The following is a 25,101-nucleotide window of genomic DNA, read 5'->3' as shown; positions in this document are numbered from 1 at the left end:
TATTATATTTATAAATCTCTGTGATACTATTTGTGTGTATTGGAAATGCCGACATGAGCATGGCACGAATGTTACGTGTTTTGAAAATAGATGGGAACTGCTTTGATTGGGCCAGGAATTGTGTGTTTGCCTTCAAGATGACTGCGAAGTTGCTCCATGTTGTCTGGTAGATACTGATTGGTGTTTCGGAGGCTGTAAACAATTCTGAAATATCAAACAGGGAAAGGGAGATATTTGGACTGTTTAAAGTTTAAATGTATTTGAACGAAATGCATTTAATTTGCTATAGAAACAGTCTTAATTATGTGCACAAGGAAAAACAAAATATAAACATATGAAACATTCATCTTTTATATGCTAAATTATTGAAATTACAACTTTCTGCAAAAAGATGGCTTTTGGGTTGAGTGGAAAGTCTATTTGCATCTGTCACATTTTCCACAAGTACACATCTTCCTGCTTGTCCTGCTGTAACACATTTTTCACCGTACGATATTCTGCACTGTTGGCATTGTTTCTGGTCACCTCTCAAAGTCAACAACAGCGAACCCACATGTGTCATTATGTCTGTAAGTATTATTAAGTCTCACACGCTTGTGGTTTCTAAGTTCGTTTCTACGTACTTTCATTGCAGGCTTTTGTTTCAGTTCATGCCATTGCTTGGCATTTTTCACGTGTTCAGATGGCGTTAAATGTGAAACAGAATTCCTTTTCCTAAGTGTGTTTTGTAGTGAAATTTTTGCTTCGTGTTTTGCTGGTACTAAGTTTATCTGCAATGTTTTTCCCTTAGAATTTGGCATTTACCACTTGTATCTGGTATAGAAAATGAGGCATCAGTGAGATTTCCCTGTAGCACAGTATTTTTGGCTTCTTAAAATTCCACTTCACACCTTTGACTGTACACATTGTTGCTTTGTAGAATCAGACCATCCATGTTTAAAACCGTGGGGAAACTACAAAAAGGTGGTTCAAGTAGCCCCCTGAAAGAAGTTTGGAATAGCTACACTGTTCTGAAGTGCCATAAGTGAGCTAAATGATGAAAGGTGGCTGGACCAGTCGGAGTTGTATTTCTGAGATTATGCTATAAGTCTGTAAAAAAGTTCCGTCTGTGTGTCCTTTTTTTGTTAAAAAAAATTATACCTTACGTTAGCTACTCCTGTTCTCACAATACAGTAACATTTCAAAAACTGCACTTACAACACAAAGAGCTTAAATTTTTTGTGGCAACAAAATGCAAAGAACTCTATTTAATCCAACAACTTTCACACACACAGTGGTCCTGCACGTGCCTTTTAATGGCAAAATTGCAGAGACCTGGTGCTGCCACCGAAGGCACAGATCAGGGGAGAGCTTACAGAAGCCCAACTAGTCTCGTGGTCAGAATAACCCCACCTTACCCTGTCTACCAGGCTACAATGTGCAGTATCCCATATTACAGCCATCTTAATACTCGGTGCTGTGAGAACCTATGATCTTTATTGAATGAAATGTTATTCATTTGTTAACAGGCTCGCAAACTCGAAGAGCATCGCCGAAAGTATGAACGCAAGCGCGCAGAGAAGGAAATGAAGGAGAAGCTGGACAGGGCTCGCAGAGCACGAGAGGAGCACGTTAAGGCAGCGAAGAGTGCGGGAGCACAGGGCGATGATGAAGGATCTGCGGGACTGGGCATGGGAGACTTCTACCAGTTCCTCAAGGACCCAGAATTAGTGCAAGCTTTTCAGGTAAACAGATGTTTTAAGCTTTGTTAGTACATTGGTATTTTCTGCGAACCTGTTATTAGGACATTTATATGAAGAAACATAATTAAAATTTCAGTCTCATACGATTTAATTACACTCATAAACAAAGCAATAATATCAAATTGAATTTGTGTTTTGTCTAGTGCCATAATGTGTAAATCTGGGATAGCTCAGTCAGTATAGTGACTGGCTATGGACTGGACGACCAGGGTTCGATCCCTGACGGGAGAGGCAGAGGATTTTTCCTCTAGCCTCTGCGTTCAGATTGGCTCTAGGGCCTACCCTCCTCTACAATGGGTACCGGGGTTATTTTCTGGGGGTAAAGCATGGCCAGGGGGTGACGCTAACCACTCGGCCCCATCTAGTGCCGATGTTAAGAAGGAATTACTTAATTTTTTTTTTAACTAGAGCAAGGTGCTCCTTCCGGAGCGCTGTCTCTATCTGATATTCTACTTCTTTACGTCGCTGTTCACAAATTTTTATAGTAGATTTAAGCATTAATACACCGTAAACTACATGCCTGACATTGACATGGAAACAACTTCTGCTAACAGTTGTACCTTATCAGATGTTTTTAGAATGTGCTTTTGGTTTATTATTATATTTTCCTGTGTTGATTTCACACAGGCTGGTCCATATCAAAGTGATATGCACTTTGCTCAAAGGCTGCTCATTGAATGTGACCCTGAATTACTTATCTTAATAGTATTTTCAGGGTTATTAGTGTGATGGCAGATGGTAGGCTGAAGAACATTATTTTCTGTTGAAGATGACTGTTTACGTTGGTAAACGTCTACCAGAATACATGATGAAACCGCCCGGAAGGCAGTCCTCGTCATATTTTGTGTTGTGAGAATGTGAAGCATCACTTATTTTCTGTTCTTTCTGATAAGTGGCTCTAAAATACTTGTGGCCATTCCTTCCGTCTCTGAGGGTTTTTGTACAGTAACATTCGGTCTTCCGAGTGTATAATCCATTGTGAGCATGACTGGTTTCGAGTTGGCATATATTTCCTTCGTAAAACTGTAACATATTTTTCATGTGCTTGGTGTTGGTAGGTGCGATGTCTTTTCATATTCAATTCTTTCTTTTATAGAACTGTTTTATCTCATTTGAGGAACATCATCGTCTCGTAGTTCTTTAAATATGAATTGTTTATTGGCTGTTTGCCTCTTTATGAAACCCTCAGTCATTTAATGAAAAGAAACTCTGAAATATTCAAATTTTTTTTTCTAAAATAATGGTTTGAAAAGTAGTTACACACTCAGTATTTCAGTATGAAACAGGATTGGAAGTAAAGTGTACTTATAATATTTAGTGCCTCGTTTGTCGTACTGTCGTTTGTGATGCTGTGTTACAGGTTGGCTTACTAGCTAAATAATCTGAAGGATTACCTTTTTCTTCATACTCAGTCTAATTAGCCAGTTGCTTCTGCTATTTGACAAAGCAGCTGTGATTGGTCGCCATCTCGAGAAATTATACTTAGTGTGCGTATTTGTGTGACATTCAGGATCCAGAGTTGGCAGCTGCTTTCCAGGACATCACCGCCAATCCAGCCAACTTCGTTAAGTACCAGAACAATCCCAAAATCTCTGCTGTTATAACGAAGCTGGCCAACAAGTTTGGTGCAATGCCTGAAGCATTTCGTGGTGCATTCCCTGGAGGCTTCCCCCCGAGCGGTGGTACCAGTAGTGGTCCAGGAACCGACACCGGTGATGATGTGGGACTTGACTGAACGAATCGTTGGGATTAACGGTTGGTTCTGACATTCGTTACCGTCTGCTATTTCTCTGACACTTCCCTCATCCCTTGAAAAGTTCATAACCACTACACTTTTTATAAAGACGCCGCACTTTTAGTTGTAATTGTGTATTAAGTATGTGGCAAATGTTATGTCTAATATCACTGATATTTATATTTTTGCCAGAGTTTCAGTGCTATTCAAGTTCAGAATGCATTTTGGGTTTAGGAAATCTTCGAGTAGGGTGGCAGTAAGCGCATTGGTTAAGAAGTTGGTGATAACAGTGTTCATGGGTTGAAAATATTACGGCTATTTTGTCAGTAAAAATAAAAGACCCCTCAATGTTTTCAAGGAACATTGTACAGTCTCAGAAAATATGCAGATGCCAACTCACATGGGAGAATTTTATGTGGAATGATGTGGTATTGTTTCCAAATAGAATTCAGATGCCACAATTTCTTCATGAGGGCAAGAGGACTGACTTCTGTGGTCAGTTCTGCGTTTTTCTTAGAGGAAAATCCCGTGGTTCCGCAAAAACACGTGGTTCAATACGCATCATCCGAATGGCACGGCGTGGCGTGTTGGTTTGACTTGATTCTTGTGCAAGGTACTAAAAATACAGACCATTTTCTCCTTGATCTTTGAGAATGATTTTTCACAGTTCTGAGAGATATGGGTGCCAGTTTAGAGGATGCATATTTTTAAGTGGGACGAGGTCAAACCCCATACAGCGAATGCTGTACTGGATATTATCAGTGAGCGCGTTCACAACTCATTTCGGCATAATAAATTTCTGTATGTGCAGTATCTGGTTGCTTCAAGCTAGCGTATTCTCCGTATCTTAACCAGTGTGATATTTTATTATTTCATTCGCCAAAGATTAAGCGTATGGTCCGAATATATTTATGATTCAGAATATTAATTGTTTTCCCATCGCAGAATATGAAGAGAGAGATACTGTAAAAGTCACATGGTCCAAAGGCAACTTATAATAGTTGTGATTTTTGAAGTTTTCATTGTGGTTGTAATTTAGACTGTAGACTCCTGGGTTACGATACTTAATCTGGGTTGGTACTACAAGACTACATGCTCATTATGTTAGTTATAGTATTTATCTTCCATCCTTGATGAAATTGCGCTCTTCGTGAGATGTTGTGTTTGAAAAGTACTTCATTAAACATTATACGAGGATTGATAACAAATTATGACGAATGACATCACCTCGGTAGGATATATGCTAAATGGGAAAACTGTGACAGGTGGCGTATGATAGGTACTTTTGCATGCGCTAGGAGATTCCACCACCTGGCATCATTCAGTATGAACAGAAAGTGAAATTTGTTCAGTGTGCGGAGTATCAATTTGAGGAAACAAGGACTCAAAGCTCCCATTTGAAAATGTCCTCATTGCCAACACTGAAAAAGGCACGTCAGTCGAGATCGTGTGTGAAGGTCGTGTTGATTGCATTCTATGATATGGAGGGATTTGTTCATTCTGAATTTGTTCTGTGTGGCCAGACTGTTAATTAAGCGTTTTATGAAGTCTTTGAACGTTTGAGAGAGGTTGTGCAAGGGAAAGGACCGGCGGAACAGTCGGATCCACGTCGTGCCCCGCGTCACATCCCGTTCGCCAGTTTTTGAAATGTTGTGGTACTTCAACCGGCCTGTTCCCTGCATGTGACTTCTGGCTGTCCCCATATTCATAGAATCAATCAAAGGGATGTCATTTGGGATGACTGAAGACATATTTCCAGCCTGATACACCACTGTCTGCTGGTGGTTCCAAAATGAGACTTTGACAGGGACACTGGAACAAGTATGTTTGTGTTGGAGGGGGGGGGGGGGGATGCTGGAACAAGCCTTGTACAAGCAAGTCCAATAACTGACCATTATTAACTCCTTCGTAAAGATACACAGCGTTTGGCAGTGCAAGCCAACATCTGGGAATTTATTAATTTCCAAGATAAATATTTACACAGACACACCAATTGTATATTAAAATTCACACTCACTCAGCATATTCAAAACCCATTCTCGTAGCGATTGTAAACCACGAATTATTCTCTAATTTTTTACATGGGAATAGGTGATAATCCATCAAAGATGGCAACATATTCCTCGGTTAAATACGCTCATTCTCGAATTCAATGTAATTGGTTCCACTGTTTGGTCCTGCGTTCAGCAGGGATTGTGGTGAGAACAAAGTGAGACTGCCTAGCTGATCCTAAGACCCGAAGATAGATAGATGTTAAAAAAATTGTAAAATAATTTTCTTTTGGCATATATTTAAAACCGTTTCTGAGGTTTTCGTATTAAGCGAGAACAAAAGAAGAGCACATACCGAACCAGGTTGAGGACAAGAAGCCTTGCCTGGTTTTGCATAATTTTCTTCCATCTGGCCTGTCCTGCTTTTCTGTGCTTAATATCTCACACTTTGCTTTTAAATTGTGAAGGTTCAATTTGAACAACACGAAAGACCACCACTGCATTCTCTTCTGAGTCTGATCAGTCCAGTCTCCATCACTGCCATCAGTTTTAATCGATGCATTTCTGTGTGACTCTTACAAGTGATTGATTGTCAAAGTGGATCTGTAATAGAATTATGTAATCATTTCCTGTTTCATTCTTTTCAAGTATGTGTCAGTTCATTTGCAGTCCTCATTATTCTACACCAGTTTAAAAAAAAATTATACAAATTTATATATTTGACAGTTTTGTTCATTCTGATAATAAATCGGATAGTACAAATTTCTTGATCACCTCAAAGTTTAGATTATGGATTCTCTAACCAGAGCTTCTACTGAATTACTTGTGCATGTCAACAGAAATATATGAAGATTCATCTGCGCCCCAGGATATTGCTAAACGCGTTCACTTTGTCAGTGCCAGTGGGATGTCTTGGTTTGTGGGTCGCAGCGAGGGAGGGACCTCTTAACACTAATTCCTAGAATCATTTGTGTCGCCAACACTGCATGATTATTACTATTCCAAGATTTTATTGAGCAAAGACACTACATATTGTTGTCATGACTACAGATTAGTAAGTCTACTTTTGTTGTGACATACTCTTCAAGCTTAAAAATGTGTTTAGTGTTTATTGGGAACCTTTTCCTCTCTGTACCATGTCTCTGTCTCTCCCGATTCAGCAGGAGTCAGCAGTGTGTCGAAGATGCCAGTTTTCTGACTTATTTTTGTATTCTTCAATTGATTACACTGTCTTATGGCTGTCAGTTGGTTGAAAGCATTTCACACCACTTACTCCACGCAGCCGAGTCTCTTCTGAGAAGCGTATAGTTGCTGAAGAAATTCCCAACATTTTATGGAACCCGAAGGTTCGTCACCGTGCCCACAGGAGCCCGCCGCTAGTCCGTATCCTCCACCAGATAAATCCAGTCCATACCACCCCACACATAACCAATTAACACTGGTGCCAAAACACAGAACCACTTTACCTATACCTGAATAATGTTGACTTGCATTTAACAGTATGATCAACATGATGTTCAACATCCGTCAAGCCATTGCTCCCATCCCCATCAAATTTTTTAAAGCTCAGGTACTGAGGTGTCCGGGCCGCAAAATCGCTCCCTCTTAAACTACCATGGCATGAAGATGCGTAGAGACTTTTAACTTTCAGCCTCTCAGTATGCGTAGACGTGGAACGGCTTCTCTCGTCCTTCGTGAAGAAGTAACTCTGTCTTGAGCACTTGCTAGTTACTGAGCCGACAGAGGAGTTACTGGTGTTTATGAATACCAGCGTGCAAAAGAGCCAACTGTTGTCAGCTGCTTCACACGTGGGTGCTACATGTCATTCCATCTATTCCTTGATCTAGTTACTTGATAATAATAAGAGCATGAGTTAGGAATTGTGAATCTCTTTATTTTGACCTTTTCCCATTCACATTTTCACCCATATAGGGGTTCTCCACACTCGGGCATGTGCAAGAATCATTCCTATTTGTTACTGTCGTTCAAAGGATTTATTAACAGTGGTATTGCGATTTTTTTTCCCTCTGTATTCTGGTGACACGAGATGGACTGGCATTTAATGCATTCAGAGTTTTTATTTATGGCACTTACATTTCTAACAAATAATTGAACATGCGCTTATAACTAAATGAATGCATTCTCCTCTCTTCAAGTCTGTCCCGATTCAAGAGGACATTCCTCAGTATAATATCTTAAAATTAAGTTTAAAATCAATATCAATAGACCATTCTCTTGTATCAGACATTTCTGAAAGTTTATTTTAAAAACAAATGTAAATGTACACTTCATATTCGCCTGTCTGCAGAGGTTGCAGAATTTATGTACCAGTTCCAAGACATCCCACTGTGTGCTCCAATGTGCAGATATCTGCGGGGGATGGTCATTTATAGGGAATGCAGGGCTAGGGGCTTTAAGCTGTTTCAGACTCCTTCAGAGTCTTTATCTACAGTTTGGCACCGGTTTTATCAATTGCTGGAATACAATTCAACAACCGTGTCCACGAGACTCAATTATAATACATATTATTAAGTTTTTTTATGCTGGTTTGCTAAGTTACTGGCCATTAATGCATATTTCCACAGCAAGGACTTCACTAGAATTATGTGACTTCAAGTAATGTTTCTCAGAAGTATGCCGTCATCCATGCTTTCCTTCCGAGGTAAATTAATGTTGTATGACTAGTGTGTGGTTAACATTGCCGGCAGAGAAAATGGTAGGGCCGGCATGTAAACGAAGCCTTTAGATGCCTTCTTCCAAATTTTTGAAATAAAAATTAATTGATGAAAGTTACATAATGCCAGGTTATCTCGACCCCTGTTTACACAGTAAGCAGAAGATGATTTGCATGAGTTGAAGTTCCATCATCTTAAGTGATTCTAACCATATTATATTTAACGTTACAAGAAGAACCTGCCATTACACCGTGTATAGATGCCTGCATTGTGTTTACATTTTGTTCACCGAGTGAAGACATTTTAGTTATATTATTGTGCAACTTTGAAAATTTTAATAACAGCACTTAAAACTGTGCTTTGCGTGGACGGCATTACATAAATATAGACAAGAATGATGTTTCAAGGATACGTTGAATGATATTTCCTCCACCTAAAAGTTGCATGACCTTGAAGTGGTGCGGGAGCTTGTGTGTTTTAATGACCCGCCGCCAAGCTATACCGGCGGTAGCTTGCTACTGGCAGGGCCTCCCTAGCCGGGCAGACTAGCAGATATTAGAGGAGAAACTAACAAATGAAGAATGCGATGATGTTGATAAAACCTGGGAGAACCTCAAGCAAGGGGTCACTGATGCATCAATGACTATACTGGGACGTGCAGCTAGGCCTGAAAGGAGCGACTGGTTTGATGATGAATGTACAGCAGCACTAATGTCTAGGAATCGGGCTCGCTGATAAAGTATGTAGAAAGAATTAAAGAACTGCTTTAAATAAATGTCTGTGTAAGTAAGGAGTTTGAAGAAAGTGACCGGTGTATGGCCTTCAAAGAGGTTGAGACACTTAAAGAAGGGTTCAAACTCTCTTCTCTGCTCTGTAAAGACACAGAAGGAAATATCATCGGAGACATTGCAGGTAACAAACAAAGATGGAAGGAATATTTTGAAGAATTACTGAATTGAAATAGTAGTGAAGAAGATGGGACGATGCTGTCAGTTTACTCGGATGCCGCAACGGGGAAACTGACAGCCCATAGTAGAAACGCTTGGGGGGCGGATGCTAAGGGAGGCCACGGCCCGACTCTTGGGCCGTAGTGCCATCGGATGGATGAATGATGCTTCTGCATAAATTTTGCTACGTATTCTGAACAACGAACAGCAGCTGACATCTTTTAAGTGATACAAACTGCGCAACAGAAAATGGGGCAAAATAATTCAGCATATTTTCCTCATCCCAGAATAGATATGAATTACCAGCAACCAGCAACCCAATTATTCTTGTTTCTGGTAACTGACCACCTCTGTACCAAAACGTAGGTGGAAGTGGCATAATTTGTGACCACTTCTTTGAAAATTTCCGCTGATGTCCCTCAAAACAAGGTCACATTTTTGTTGTGATGTCGGAATGTGCTGTCCTCCTAAATATGGTGTCTGGGGACATTTGTCACAATTCTCTGTATGCTAGCGATGGCCTTGTTTACAAGTTAACAGTTCAATTTCACGTGCCTTTAATAAGGTATCTTCTGTATGAAAATTAGAAAGTAAACATCATTTTTTGTGAGATTTGAGGTTTTCAACGCAGTGAGTATGAAAATTGCTGCCTTCTGAGTTGTTTTAGAGGTCCTTCCTGCCTCAGTGATCAGGGTGCTGAGTAAAGAAGCACTTCTGAAATGGCAGTAAACTTCGACCAGACTGTGTAGAGCAACAACAGAAGACGGCCATACTCACGTCTTCAGACACAATTTTCTAGGGCAAGAATATTAACGCAATTTTTTCTTCTTTGCAGGTTATCTACAAGACCCAGATTTGGCATTAGGTTTTATTAACATACTATTAAGTATAGGATTTCTTTTTACAAGCAAAATGTTAATTGTGCACTCCACATTGTAGAGGCCGTCTTACCCTGCCGTTCTGACGGAGACTGACGAGGAAACTTCCAAGTCCACGTGTAATTCAGAGGTGAATTTTGAAATTGGAAAGTTGCTGTTGATAGAGCATTGAAGCTTTGTGTTCTTTTGTTTCTTATGTTACTGGAGGAGAATGTTTGCAGTTGTTCCCTACTCTGCTTAACACTTGTCTCAATATGACCTTAGTTCTATAGTAGTTGTCTGAAGTAGGTAAGTCCTAGTCACTGAAAAATTTTGTCCTCAGGCATGGTTCCGACAACTGATCTGAAAGCATAGTTAAGAGATTATTAATTCTGTGCCAGTTGCATAATTTGGTGTCTCATGAATATAGTCATTGGGAGTGGAAATAATGAACCACGAACTTTTAAACATTGGAAAATGTTTCGTGTAATGAATATAACATTGTTAAAATGTATGTAATGTTGTCTGTTTACTTCGTCTCCTGAAACCTACTGCCATTCACTTTTTGTTTCTTTTTCAATTACACCTTCCAGCTGTGAACACAATTATGAGTCACATATACATTAATAAAACCAAAATAAATACTTCAAGCCAAGAATATTAACTAATGTTCATGCCTCAGATGATGATGTAATCAATAAAGATGTGCGATCAAAATTGGTAACTAGCGGAACACGTAGGGACACCTACGTTCCATCAGAAACATGCAGCCATAGAGCAAAGCCCACGAGTAACTAGAAGTAGCCGCAGATGTACGCCTATAGGAAAGAGACGAGAGGTAACTACGATTGGACAACAAGATAATAAAATTGTTGCCTCAATCTCACGTAAGGAGGGAAATGTAGCATTCAGCATTAAAGAACCCACTTGGAGTGTAGGGCTAGAATAGTGGGAATTTTAAAATAAGTAACGTAATCTTCGGATTGGAAGACTCCCGACAGTGCCTCATCACTGAACGAAGGTTGTACCAATACGTATGTAGCCGATTGCTGCCAGCTAATTACAGAAACTGGTGAGACTGAGTCAGTGCAGTACAGAGTTCACCCAAAATGAACTTCAATCCCAACCAGGTTGCCAGCTGTACTAGCCCCCCCCCCCTCCACTCCCCTTTACCCATGTGTCCAGATACTGTGAGGGTTGCTGCAGACAACTGGGAGGAGGAGCTTAGGTCTAATAATTTGTATATAAGGAGGCCACATTAGGGACCTCGGGGGGGGGGGGACTTTATTCTATTCAAATGATTCACGAACAACTTTCGTCCAGCTTCGACCGACTCGTTGCCTCCAGCATCGATGACAACGAGATTGTAATCTTCATACTCAACAATAAAGTATTCTTCTCTACAAGCACTGCAAGACTTCCACGCACCGCCAACCTGTGGCAAAACCGCTCGGCTACTCGTGTTCCTACCCCGAGGCAAGCTCGGGCCCATGAGCCTTGGGAAAAGGGGTACAACAGTGAATCGTCTGAACAAAGTGTTATATTTCTACTACAGCGTGGTTCCTTTCCCTGAAGACAAGCCCCACGTTCCTCTGAGCTAGGCTCCCGAATCAACCCCACAAATCCTATCACCACCTAAGGGTGCAACTGAGCTGGGCTTCTCCTAGAAAGGAGAAAGGGACGGTTGCAAACTATAAAAAAATATCACAGATTTGTTAATTAAAATGAATAGAATTCTTAGTTTTAAATCCTCTAATATCGTTCTAATATTTTATTCCATGTGTTTTAGTACTCCTTGTATTATTTATGGTTTGTAAAAACATTTTTTACTGAATATTTGTGCAACGTGCGTTAAAACTTGAGCATATGAAGATTGGGGTGCCATGGCACCTTTCTGAATGGAGTATTTCCAGTGTTAGAATTTTGAACAAGTTCAGAAATATCCTGGATTGGGAACGCATTTGAATCTACGTGTTCTGTGACTATGCATGAAGAATTGTGTGAACTGGACCTTTCATGATTGCTCCTGTGTTGATGTCCATGATGATGGTGATGTTTTTTCCTCCGTGGAGGAGGCAGTGCATAATCTAAATCTAAGATCACAGGTCCACTTTGATCTACTGCTATGGCGTTGCCGTAATACATCCAGCTTACGGAGTCGGTGTGAGGCTTTAAGTAAGCTGATTCTGCACCGTGACCATGGACATACAGATATTCAGGGAGACACAGGCATTTTGGTGGTTTGCATCCTCTTACTGTACCTCCATGATCTGCTAGTGTTACTCTTTTCATAATTCCCTTTTTTGTTGGTGATGGAGCGTGGTCGCATAATTGAAGTATGCAAGCGTGCGGAAATTCTCTCGTTGAGCGCGTGGATCCATGCCGGCATCTCCATTGCTCCCACCACCGTCAGTTTCCCGGATCCAGGATAGGTGTTCTGTAGGAACGCTTCCATATTTCCAGCAATAGCACGCAGGAGTGAAAGCGGTAGAAGATGAGCAGTGGGAGACCAATCCGCGAAATTATTCCCCATGCAAGGACTCCAAAAAATCGCAGTTGCAGTTCCTGGGACAACCAGCTCTGTGTCACAAAAGTGTCGTACGCCCAAAGAACGGCATTACTGCAAAGCAAGAAAGTAATCACTTGTCTTGCTGGCTTCGAAAGCATCTGATGCCGTGTTAACGTAGCCCTTCGCAGAGCTTCTGCTATCAGGACACTCTGTCCTGTGACCTGAACGAGTTGCAGAGCGCTGACCGCCAACAGCATCGCATGACGATGGGGAATCCCAGAATCTGTAATGTCACGAATACCAAGTCCACTAGCACCTACCACTATCCCAAACACAGCATACAACTGAACTCCCGCTGTAGAGACATCAGACAGCAAGGTGTCGAGTGGAGTTGGTTCTTGACCTGATGTTGAAAGTCTTCGAATCTGGACGAGCCCCACGCTCATCATGACGCAGCAGAGCCCTAGCATTGCAGCTACTGCTCCAGTTGTTAGCCAGAAGATGGTATCTGTGGGGAATTCCTCGTCTTCCTTAACGACCAGGAAGATTATGATAACCACAATTCCAGCAACGAGGCAGAGGATACCTAAGAAGAGGCCTTTGCTGGCACCACCGCAGTCCACGCTCCAGGTGCTGCGAAGGCTGTGTTCGCCTGCTGAAGGCATGGAACAGCCTTTGGAGTGGCTGTTGGCCAGCTTCTTCTGTTTCATGAAGATGCGGCCCCTGCCTACATTCTGGCCCATGACGAAAGTGACAGCGGCTGCAATTAAACTGAAAGACGACCGCAATAAGTAAGTACGGATTACATGTGGGATACTGATATTGAAATCAAGCAGGACCCCTACTCCCAACCCCAAATTACTACATTATTTTGGCTATTATTTTGAAAAAGAGGCATTTGTGACCACATGTTCACAGGAACATTTTTTTTTGATCGAGGAACACACACACAAAGTTTGTAAACATACTTTTGACTCACTCTGTATGTGTATGTGCGCGCGCATGTGTATATATGGGACATGAGTTCTCCATTTACGTCTAATGTGGGGAAATGTTCCGTACAGCATAAAGGCAGCAGCGTAAATCTAAAAACTTGTCCTTAAATGGTCAGGCGATGTGGGGTGTCTACTACACTTACTAAAACTTGCGGGTCCTGGCATATGAACAAACCGTTCAGTCAGGTAGCAGTCTCCTGTGTTTTTCATTTAACGATGTTTTCAACTGACGAGTATGAGCCTGACTTAACATCAATCATTGAGATTTGTGCCTGTTACTTTCAGAATGACGTGTGGTGTAAAAATCTGGTGTTCCGTATGACCTTTTAGTGACCAGCTGCTTACCTGAACTGCACGATAAACGGGTACAGAAATGGCATTGAAGAAGTCCACAGCTGACCCAGAGTGTTGGTGTTGAGGCACTCATGAAGCGCTACGACCTGAGAGATGTGGGAGTCCGAGATTGGTCTGTAGCTGTAGTATGACGTTGCATTACTACCTGTAACATTCATGTATGAGTACACTTTTATTACAGTTCAATGTCATCATCCTCTTTCACGGTACAGATTATTTGAAATTTTGACTCTGAATATCATGCGATGATGCAGTGGGGACATGGAGGTGAAGTCCCGTTCATAACCTACGTGCTAGATTGATATGAGTGATAAGTGCCACGCACGAAGCCCCTGACTGTAAGGCTGATTGGCTGTCGATGCCAGTCGGGAGGTGCTGGCATGGAGATATGTCCGCACCTGTGACGTACTGAACTCCAGTTCCCGAGCCAGTCACTTTACTGAGTTAGCCAGCTGACGATATTGTGAACGAAGGTTTACACAGCCAAAGTAAACATCACTGTCATAATATTTTCACATTTAGACACCAAATGTTTCAAATTCCTTTTGGCATCGTCACTGGAGTTTTGTGATATGACCAGTGACATCTTCAGATGTATCTGGAAGTGAACTTTCACATTTGGCTGCAACATAGAAGTCAGATGAAGCCTTCAATAGGAAGCCAAAATTTAATGAATTTTAAAACAACAGTTATTTTCTTTGCCTTTGCGACCATTACCACCAACAGCGTCTTTGTTCTCATCTGTATCAGTAACGCACGTCCTGGAGTCCATGTTTGAGCCATAATTTTAAGTCACCAGTAGTTTTTATATGCAGGTGATTGAAAAATCGTGTAATCCAAAAATAAAATCATTTATTGAATTCAGTAGTTCAATAAAATTTCACTGGATTAACAAACACAATAACGCTGTGACTATGCAATAGCGCAGTCAGGTCACGTCAAGTCGTAACCTGCTCCCGCAAGTCCACAAATTGTCTTTAAACAGTCAAAGTACATGGCCATTTCTTTCACGTGTGCAACGAGTGTTCATCGTCAAATGCTACCTGGCATCTCTTTCTTAATTAACTTGCCAGAATGAGTTCAAGAGATACGTTTCTTGATTCACGTGTATCAAACAAATTTACTGTAAAATTCTTTACACGTTGCATCAAACTTGAGGAAAAAAGTGAATGCGTGCATCGCTGAATGAGATGGACATTTCCAGCATTTCCTATGGCATTGTTTGTTTTGTATTTTTTTCTGATTTCAGAGTAATTTTTTTTCTCGACAAACAGAACATGTGTCAGGAATGGGCGCACGGCTTTTCGATCACTCCGTATGTAAATTGTAAAGTGTACTATAAAACGTCGCCAAATTAATGTTTGGATTTCTCAACTTCAAGCTGAAACTGGTACGTCTACGTGTCATCAGAAAGTGGACAAGAGTCGGCATTCTGACGCTGTTCATCTTTGGGTACGGATGCCAAGTTCGCTGTGTAAGATGACGGAATGCTTGGCAAACTTGAAGTTTGTATATCCGAAGATTTAAAATTGTGAAACATGTATAAAAATAATTAAAGTTATGAAATGACTGTTATGCTTTTTGTTGCAATATCTTATTAAGACATGGCCATCTTAAGGAAATGAGGAATAGAAACATAAAGCCAAGATAATGAATCTCATCCAATTAAATGTAATCCATATCACTAAAGCTAATGCTGTCATATTAATTGTCTTTAAAGGGTTAAAAACTGCTGAATGAATACTCACTGAAGCTGAGGTCACGCTGGTGTCTGGCCACCACAGAGCGAGGGAAGCCCCTCAGCTGCAGCGGTGTTGGAATGTTATTGGAGACTCCGCCCCTCACACCACTGCTTTGAGACAGGTGTACAAAGTAAGTCCACTCATTGCCACTCTCCCAGACAATGAGGCGCACCCACAGCGCCAAGTTTGTCGCTGCCAGGTGCATGAAACCGAACCGGGCTGCCAGGCCAAATCTCTCGACGAGCACCTAAACACATGCCGTGGAAAGATTCAGATTTGCGGCTCCGTTGTTTACTGTTATGATACGGATGTCAGGAGATGAGAATGTAAGGGAACTTGAATGGGAAACGGCGCTGAGCCCTGTACCCTCTCCTTGCACATGAGATGCATGTGACGTAAAAAGTACAGAAATTTAAATTATATGTTTAAGAAATTAGTAAATGAACTAACGCCATGCAGCAGGGTGTTTCACAAACGTATAGTCACTGATCTGGTACAGAAATTCCCTGCCTCTTATGGAAATGTGTTCGCAAGAATCTACCGCTAAATGGTATCGGGGAATCAATTCGATCCAATCCGTGTCCCCGTGAGATGAACCTTCGGCTTCTCCATGCCGGCTAGTCAGTTAAATCATTTACAACGTTGTGAATTTTTTGAGGAGAAGTTTCCAACTGAAAGGGAAATACTGAAGAAATTGGTTTAAAATTTAACTAAAAGTTCACTTGATAGCAAGACAGGTATATGGCACGTGTTTTGAATAGTATTAAATCTAACGGACTGTTGACTTCTGCAGCTATAAGAGGTCCTTTCCTCCTGTGGAGTCGCGCGTTAAAATTTCTGAGAGAACATTTGTTGAAATGAAAGCGGCGGAACTGACGTAGTAGAAGGTCCTTGACCCTGAAGGTATATAATGTATATATAATACTGCATGACTGCCCCATTCAAAATAAATAAAGTTAAATTTGAAAATAAGTATAAATTTTTCAATAACCACATCATTGTGTAGTTATAACGTGACGCCTGAGGAAAATACATACATGGTAAGAGGCAAAACTACTTTTTCATATTCTGTTCATCGTTCCTCGCTCGACTGGTTACGGAAAAGAGAATTTGATGAAGTCGTATTGCGAGTCTTAGGTTCGTAGGTCACACCTGTGAGTTGACGAACAAGAAGTGCATCTGGAGGAATGTGAAGAGACCATGGAGCACTGGATGGATGAAGACGACGTCATTGAGACACGCACCTTCCATCATGGAATGCATTGCCATCTCCAGGCCATTGAATACCAAGGTCCCAAGACCAAACGCTGCAACGTCACATAAAAAGTCATCTCATTAAACGCATGGTACCGGCTGATTATAAACAGCAAAGAAACAGGTTCTGTTTCCTAATCAACCTGAAGCTAAGCTTTCTGATCATGGACCTCCGAAACGTCGGTAGAGCTCAGCTGTCTCTCTCTTCCTGAAAGTAACTTACCCAGAGCACCAACACGCAGGTAGAAGCTGGTGCCTGAGGTTTTGGCTCGCGAGATGTGAGCTCTCTTCAGGGAACCGAACCTGGCGAGAGTCAGGCCGCCGCCTAGCTCGGCGTCAGGATCACCCGCTGTCGCGGCGTTGGCAGGCGACGTCACTCTGTGAGTCGTCGCCATCTCGTTTTGGGAGTTCAGCGAAGAACAGCTGTCGATCAGCACCCAGATGTAGATGCATATGATGACGGCAATGCTGCCCACGTACAGGTACATCAGGAATATCCCCTGGAAAGAAGTTAGGTTATGTTCGTTCAAATACACGACGACAAAATGGCGAACGCACGTATTACTAAGTTGGAAAATGATTGTGAGACGGTGGCAGGAGGTGAGGGTGAGAAATATCATATACGGTCAGCACCTATTACAGCAAATTTAACAATTTACTAAATGTTTCTTTTCAGCGCTTTGGCGCGTAACCCAGAATATCAACATCTTCAAAAATGTTGATGATGTTCAAAAAGCGCACATTATTTATAATTTTGAAAAATTTAAAACTCAAAAAAGAGTCTGAAATTTTGAAAAAAATTCGTTTTTTATAACACCATTGAAATTTCTGTACGTTTTTAAAACATTCCAAAATTTTAAAAGGCGTTCCACAAGACACAAGGGTCCGGCGGAGGCCAGGTCCAGCAGAGACTGGGTGCGAATTTAAAAAAAAAATCAAAATTTTAAAATTTTTCGAAAAATCAGCAAATGTTGGAAATTGCTCAAAATGCGCACAATACCATACAATTTTGAAAATTTTCTACTTGAAAAAGTTTTGAAAATTTTTCGTTTAATACGTTTTTTGACATTTACGACCGTTTTTAAATTTTTGAAAATGTTCGAAATTTGAGAGTTGTTCCACCAGGCAGAGGCCGAGTCCGGTAGAGACGGTGGGAATTTTGAAAAACGTTTCAAATTTATAAATATTTCCGGAAAATCAAAAAATCTTGGATAATGTCCAAAAAGCGCACAAAACTAAAACTTTTTGGAAAATTACGACTTCAAAATGTTTTAATTTATTTTGTTATTTTCGCCTTTCATGACATTATGACCATTTCTAATAAGTGTGGGTCCGACAGATAGCATGGGTGGGAAGGAATTTTAAAATAATTTCAATTTTTTTTACAAATTTTAGAATTCAAAAATGTAGGAAAATTTTCAAAAAGCGTAATTACAAATTTCAATTTTTTTTAAAAATATTTTAAAAACCTTCGTTTTTTGCGCTTTTTAGACAATTTCCAGCGTTTTTTGATTTTTCGAAAATTCTGATAAATTTGAAAATTATAAATAAATCCCTGACAGACTCGGTGTGTACCTCAACCGGTCTCTTTCGGATCCGGTCCTTGCAGAGACGGGTTGTGTCAGGTTTCGGGTGGGGTGAATTTTGAAAACAAAATTGGAAATCTTCAAAAATTAACAACCTGCCTGCATCCCTAAGAGCGACAAACACGCTTTGGAGTGTTCCTTCATCCAAGCAAAACAACAGATCTCACTCACTGCTTTGAGCCGAAGACGTTTCAGAGGTAATTCCTGCCTCCATCATCAGGGATATCACTCATCGCCCTGATGACGGAGGCAACATCCCAGAAGACACAACGATCACGTAAAACCTGTAAACCGACCGAACTAGCCGACATAATCGTGCACCGTACCTGGAGGCTCAGCAACTTGATGGAGTTGTCCATGACCTCGGTAACGCAAAAGGTCAGCATCACGATCACCACCAGCTTCCCGTACAGAGAGCTCAAGAGGACCCATAACTGGCAACTGAAACAAGGGACAAGATGGCGTCGAGCGCAGGAAGACAACTGAACTACGATGGGCATGACGTCATATTTGATCACGACTGTCAATAACAATCATTTGAAAATGTTAATGGGCCCCAGAGGCTAGAGGAAAAATCCCCTGCCCCTGTCGGGGATCGAACCCCTGTCCGTAGTCAATATGACCCCAGCGCCCGAAGGACTCACAAGGACTCGGTGTGGTCCAGCATGTCGAGGGCCGACGTCCTGCCTGACGTAAGGATGTCAAGCAGAGAGCGACCGCCTCGTAGCTTCGGTCGGCTTTGGTGACGTCGCTGTTTGTTCAGTTCAACCGGCGTCGTCGTCGTGGCCTGCTCCGATACAGGATTCGCGTCGTTCAAGCTGTCCCGCTCGGGCTGGTCATTGTGAACTGCAACAGAAATGAGAGTCGTTTCATATATTATTCCAACTCCGGCGAAATCCGACAGATGGCAGTAAACACCACCGACTGATCCCTACGAATCTTTGCACAGAAATACAGATCTATAAGTAACGTACAAGGTAAACACACTTGTTGTATGTACTCAAATGAGATTTGAGGTTATGACGACTACGAGAACGAATATGGCTGTCTTCTGGTTTGTATCGTCGTGTAGTCTGGCGGGCGCCCTGAACATGAAACTAACAAATAAACATATTTCCTAACCACTCTTTACACTGGTACATTAGTTTTAAGCTCCGGTTACTTTTATAACCCCCACGCCCTGGTAGCCAGTGGAAAGATTCTGGGTATTCAGAGATTCAAACTAGAGACTAGAAACTTTGAAGCAGACCAGTATTCAGAATAAATGTTTTAAAAGCAGATAAAGGCGAGTGGTCACTTCTTACATGAAATACTTAGGGATTCACGGACAAAGATTATCATTAAAGCACCGTTCTCTACCGGAAGTAAACTGAGTCATGAGGTAATATATTCCCAGGTCGTGCAGTTCCGTTACACTTCGGGCCCGGCCGGCTCCACGCGCCTGCGCACAACCAGGTGCTCTATTACCTTCAGTCAACAGTCTAAACCGCATCGCGCAGGCGCCAAACTGCGAGCGATCCACGCTCATGAAATTACATGGCCTGTCATTCAAACGAACCCTAATCATCGGCGTAATAGAATTAAATTGTTGGATCTCAACGTTCATTAACTCTTGTCGGTATCATCACAGAGACATCGAGTGACGGCTTTTCTGTGGAAATGAGATGACAGTCTAACTGGTAATATTATGGTTAAATTACAGGTTCTTAAGGTCAGAGATTTTCCTCTGTGATGACTGGACATAATTGAGAAGTCGTCAGTAATAAATAGTACAAATAGACAGTAGGAGAATAAGCTTAATAAGAACTTGAAGCCTCTGTAACAATAACCAAGGCAGATGGCTCAGTCGTACTAAGTGGATTTTTCGTGGCTGGAGTTTTATCTCCACGCCCTACGTGTCTCAATGTCACAGTTATCAGGCGCAGATATAAAAACACGTTCCTATTTTCAAATTTCGCGGGTTTTTGATAGAAATAACGGACTTCCCGGCCCTGAGGCAGGAGTGACGAGGTAAGAGACAAATGCAAAGCAAACAAAACCAACTCGAAACACGTTGAGTAGCTGGAGGGTGGCTCGAATCGAAAGAGAAGAGTGGGGATCAGGAAGGAATTCGTCGAAAGCGAGAAACCACGTAAGGCCTACTTTAAACAACAACAAGAAAACTGAGAAAATTACTTTGAATGAGTCGATTCAAGTGAAATTATTTTACAATCCGTTATCACACTGAACGAACACGATTTAGACGAAGATGGATGCCTTCTTGGAGGTTAACGTCGTGTAGTCTGACAGAAGTTTATCGGCTTTTTACCAGAGGTTCCTGCTGCCTCCTTCATCGAGGCCGCTGGTTCGAAACACACATTAAATTATGTTAGCAGTTTATTTAACGACGCCTTCAATTATTCAGTTCCACAGCGTTCAATGTTTGAATGAGTAATGATTACGTTTAAACGAGATGACGAAAGTTTCCAGCCGGAAATCACTGTTTCACATGAGAATTAAGTTAGGTTAGGTTAGGTTTTATAAAAACATTCTAACAAAGCAATTATTTTTGTGTGTTGAGCGCGAGACGCTGTTGGACTGGTTCGCATGAGATACGACAGATGTCACTAAAGTAACTTCCTCCTAGGTCAGTCACGCATTAAGTCAGGATCCCAGTGACACGGCACGCGCGGTGTGACCTGGGGGAGGGGGAGGGCACAAACTACAGCTGATTTTAACTGTACTTTACGAATCAAGTCATAATTCACAGGAAACTGCTTCATGGTTGCGGATAGAGAATTTCTAGCGCTGAGTTCGTTTCTTTTATGAAATCCATTTTTGGCGAACGGACTGGAAGGCCATGGATTCAAAATGGTTTCTTCCGACACCAAACATCGAGGAGCGTGGTTAGTCCTGCTTCGTATTATTATACTGGCAGGAATGTGATTAAAAAGGAAACGGTGATCATATTGAAAGCCAGCGAATGTGGAAAGTGAAATCAAAAATAATCCCGATAATTACAGGAGCAACTGGAAATGTCTCCACGTCGCTCAGAAAATATTTGGCCAACATCCCGGGCGAACACGACATCAGGGAACTTCAGAAAACCGCCATTTTAGGATTTTCATACGTCATTCGAAAGACGCTGTCGTAAAATATTTAGTCATATCTAACAATAAAATTATATAATACATGTAACATTTATTAGAAACGAAATGTATTTCGGAAATAGCTGCTGTACTATGTACCTTAAGGACAAGGTCTGTCTCGGGTACTTCGAAGTAAATTCCCTATAAAATGATGAATAGATGGGACTAGATAGAACTATGACACACCGCGTCCTTTGGAACCCATTTTGTTTTACTAATCATCCAATCAAGCGACGCTTTGCAGCTCGAATTATTTAGAGCTCCGTTAAATAAACCAGAAACAAATGAAGGTGACTGTCTTCTGGGTTGTTGTACCGTGTTGTCTGGTAGAAGTTTACCGACGTTTCAGAGGCACATAGGTCCTTCTTCTGTGACATGCGTTATATATGTCTGCATGAATTATACTCAACTCGTGGGAAACCAAGATGAAAGTCATATATATGACACGTCAGAGTGAAATTACTAGCCTTGAATTCTGAGGTAACTCTTTGAGGATTCAGTTCTGAATTCCTGATAATTAGACTTTAACCTAATTTTTAAATCTGTACCAAAGCAACGTTTTGAAGCATAAAGAAACACGTCCTAGTGAAAACATCTTTAAGTTTGTTCGACCAGCGCAGACGCGGCACGTTCTTCAAAGCAGATAGGATACACAATAGCTCCTAAGCGAATCAATGTTACAAGCCTCGAAGACATGAAAGTTCTCCATTGTTCAAGATGGCAACACAAATGCACAGGAATGTCAGAGATCGCTCGCTGTGAGGCGCTGGGATCGCGGATTTTAAATCCCATTCGATGCACAGAACAAGGGATCTACCAACTGTTTACGAGGATTCATAATCTCAGAGAAGTGAATTATGAATTGGAACGGGTCTGAGAGAGGGCGTATCGAAAACCAGAAGAGGAATAAATACAAGAAATCAGCTTTCACTGAACTGGTTATCGTCCATTTTAAAATGTAGGTTTGCTCTGTGAATGGAAACCAGCCAAGCGACAATTTAGTACTCTCTTCGTGTTCTTTATTACCCTTCAATTTAAAGACGAGTGTAAGATTACACGAAAAAGAAATTCTCATTTGTACACTTTCACTGAATATAAATACTTGGAAACAAATGAATGCGTCACTGCGTTTATACTCCAACCGTTATCTGTTCCTAGTGCCAAATATAATTCAACCACGTGAATTTCAAATCCGGTACTGGAATTCAATCACACAATAAAGAACGATTAAACTTTGTGTACGCCTTGTAACCAACTCGCGTCATCATACGGCGTGGATCTAAGACCGAGCCATCTAAGTCTTGGTCTTCAAAATTGTTTATTCCACCAAAATTTTGTTTGCATTTCTTGTTTTTTAACACAAGTCTTACCAATCCTACCCCTTCTTAAATTATACAATACTAACAATATTTCACTGTATGTTCTATGTTTTGAAAGTATCTTCAAGGAGGCGATGCCTTCTTGAAATGCTTATAGTTGCTCAGCTGTCACGAAATAAAGTTCTATTGCTGTGTTCGCAAGAGACCGCCAGCTGAAACAATTTCACACACGCTTGTGTCCTACTTTATTTAAAACTCCATCTTAATATTATTGATATAATAAATTTAATTACATTTGGCAGAGGTCGAATTTCTTGAGTTTTTCATTAATGCGCGAGCAACTTTCTTGTGCCAAGTTTTAAGTTCGAAAACTGAAGACAGCAACAACTGCAGTTCCGTCAAACGTAGGACATCATCAATCTTACAAGCTAACTAAGGGCGGAGTCCTGCTCAAGCTAGGTATAACACCTTTCCTGCATACGAGACGCATTGCCTTACAACAAAAACGGGAATTTGCTTACGTTAACGGGGGTTTAGTCGTGGTGGGAGCCTCGACTATTCAAACCAGGGTCTGTTGCTGCTGATGGGAGGTCATCCCGTCAGGCAACTTGTCCTTCGTTAAAAGGAATTTGGCGTTGCATGGTTCCCTGTGATCTTAACCCAGAGAGGGCGGAATCGCTCAACTGAAGGCCTCCATGACTTTGGGGAGGGGTTAGTACAGTGACTGGGATAGAGGCTGCATCTTCCGCCGAAAGTGCTAATCGCCTACAACAGTACAGGCGTTTTCTTTTACAGTAGGGAACCGCATACACGACAGGTACGACAGACCACCGCCGAAAAGCGGATCTTTACCTTTTTCCAATTGCAAATGCATATAAAAGCCTAACATGATGTTTACACTATCATATAGTAAGTGCCCAATAGCGCGAGGCCTAAGAAAACGATATGAAAGGAAAAGTAAAGCTGTAAATAGACTGAATCTGCGAAGAGAAAATGGCGCCGGACGCACTTCTCTGACTCAGCTGTTGAGCGCGTGGGGCATATGTACGTAATTCAAAAGCGCTGTATTAGCGGATCGCCGAAAAGCCCTACTGTACATCAGAAAGAGTCCGAGAGAGAATTGGTCTGCAAGGCATCAGGTGGGGGAATTTTGAAAAATTTCAAAATATTCAAAACATCAAAAATGCTGGGCATTGTGCAAAAAGCGCACAAAACCAAAAAAAATTCAAATATTTCACAATGAAATTTTTTTAAAATTTTCAAAAAAATTTGGTTTTGTAAGATTCTCAAACAATTTCCAGCATTTTTTGATTTTTCGAAAATTCTGGTAAATTTGATTTTCTTCATAAAATTCCTGCCAAACTCGGTGAATACCTCTCTCTGTATCTGCCATACTCGGCTATCTCACCCGTTTGGTGCCCACCTCTGTCTGCACAACCGGCAGGTACCAAGTCGCGAAAACTCGCAAGTCACATATCACATGTCCCAAGGCTTGAGAAATCGCATGTCCCAAGTCCTGAGAAGTCGCATGTCCCAAGTCTTGAGAAGTCACTTGTCCGAAGTCCTCAGAAGTCACTTGTCCCAAGTCTTGACAAGTCACTTGTCCCAAGTCTTGAGAAGTCACTTGTCCCAAGTCTTGAGAAGTCACTTGTCCCAAGTCTTGAGAAGTCACTTGTCCCAAGTTTTGAGAAGTGCGTGTCCCAAGTCTTGAGAAGTCACTTGTCCCAAGTCTTGAGAAGTCACTTGTCCCAAGTCTTGAGAAGTGCGTGTCCCAAGTCTTGAGAAGTCACTTGTCCCAGGTCTTGAGAAGTGCGTGACCCAAGTCTTGAGAAGTCACTTGTTCCAAGCCTTGAGAAGAGGGTGGCCCAAGTCTTGAGAAGTCACTTGTTCCAAGTCTTGAGATGTGTGTCCCAAGTCTTGAGAAGTTACTTGTCCCAAGTCTTGAGAAGTGTGTCCAAGTTTTGAGAAGTACGTGTCCTAAGTCTTGAGAAGTCACTTGTACACACGACTTGAGAAGTCACTTGTCCCAAGTCTTGAGAAGTGTGTGTCCCAAGTCTTGACAAGTGCGTGTCCCAAGTCTTGAGAAGTCACTTGTCCCAAGTTTTGAGAAGTGCGTGTCCCAAGTCTTGAGAAGTCACATGTCCCAAGTCTTGAGAAGTGTGTGTCCCAAGTCTTGAGAAGTGCGTGTCCCAAGTCTTGAGAAGTCACTTGTCCCAACACTTGAGAAGTGCGTGTCCCAAGTCTTGAGATGTCACTTGTCCCAAGTC

General features: G+C 41.5%; 2 protein-coding genes across 3 annotated transcripts in view; one reads left to right on the top strand and one right to left on the bottom strand.

Annotated features, from left to right (window-relative positions):
* LOC110837709 (putative protein FAM10A4) overlaps window positions 1-10,461 on the top strand; it is a 53,793-nt gene extending 43,332 nt beyond the window's left edge. The window contains exons 5-7 of the mRNA XM_022080140.2: window positions 1,509-1,724; window positions 3,253-3,497; window positions 9,926-10,461. Coding sequence (XP_021935832.1) covers window positions 1,509-1,724; window positions 3,253-3,477 — 441 coding nt within the window. The 3' untranslated portion in view covers window positions 3,478-3,497; window positions 9,926-10,461. The remainder of the gene's footprint in view (window positions 1-1,508; window positions 1,725-3,252; window positions 3,498-9,925) is intronic.
* Window positions 5,387-25,101, bottom strand: part of LOC110837714 (proton channel OtopLc) — a 125,188-nt gene continuing 105,473 nt past the window's right edge. For both annotated transcript variants that reach the window (XM_087360786.1, XM_087360785.1), the window contains 7 exons: window positions 19,032-19,233; window positions 18,714-18,828; window positions 17,025-17,301; window positions 16,700-16,854; window positions 15,554-15,794; window positions 13,797-13,950; window positions 5,387-13,227 (listed from right to left, as the gene is read on the bottom strand). In XM_087360786.1, coding sequence (XP_087216912.1) covers window positions 12,357-13,227; window positions 13,797-13,950; window positions 15,554-15,794; window positions 16,700-16,854; window positions 17,025-17,301; window positions 18,714-18,828; window positions 19,032-19,233 — 2,015 coding nt within the window. In that variant the 3' untranslated portion in view covers window positions 5,387-12,356. The remainder of the gene's footprint in view (window positions 13,228-13,796; window positions 13,951-15,553; window positions 15,795-16,699; window positions 16,855-17,024; window positions 17,302-18,713; window positions 18,829-19,031; window positions 19,234-25,101) is intronic.

The sequence above is a fragment of the Zootermopsis nevadensis genome, unplaced genomic scaffold (genome assembly GCF_977971745.1).
Source record: "Zootermopsis nevadensis isolate Lab colony 2312 unplaced genomic scaffold, Znev_1.0 Znev_ptg000046l, whole genome shotgun sequence".
In the NCBI taxonomy this organism is placed as follows: domain Eukaryota; kingdom Metazoa; phylum Arthropoda; class Insecta; order Blattodea; family Termopsidae; genus Zootermopsis; species Zootermopsis nevadensis.
This window is presented reverse-complemented; position numbering and strand designations above follow the sequence as displayed.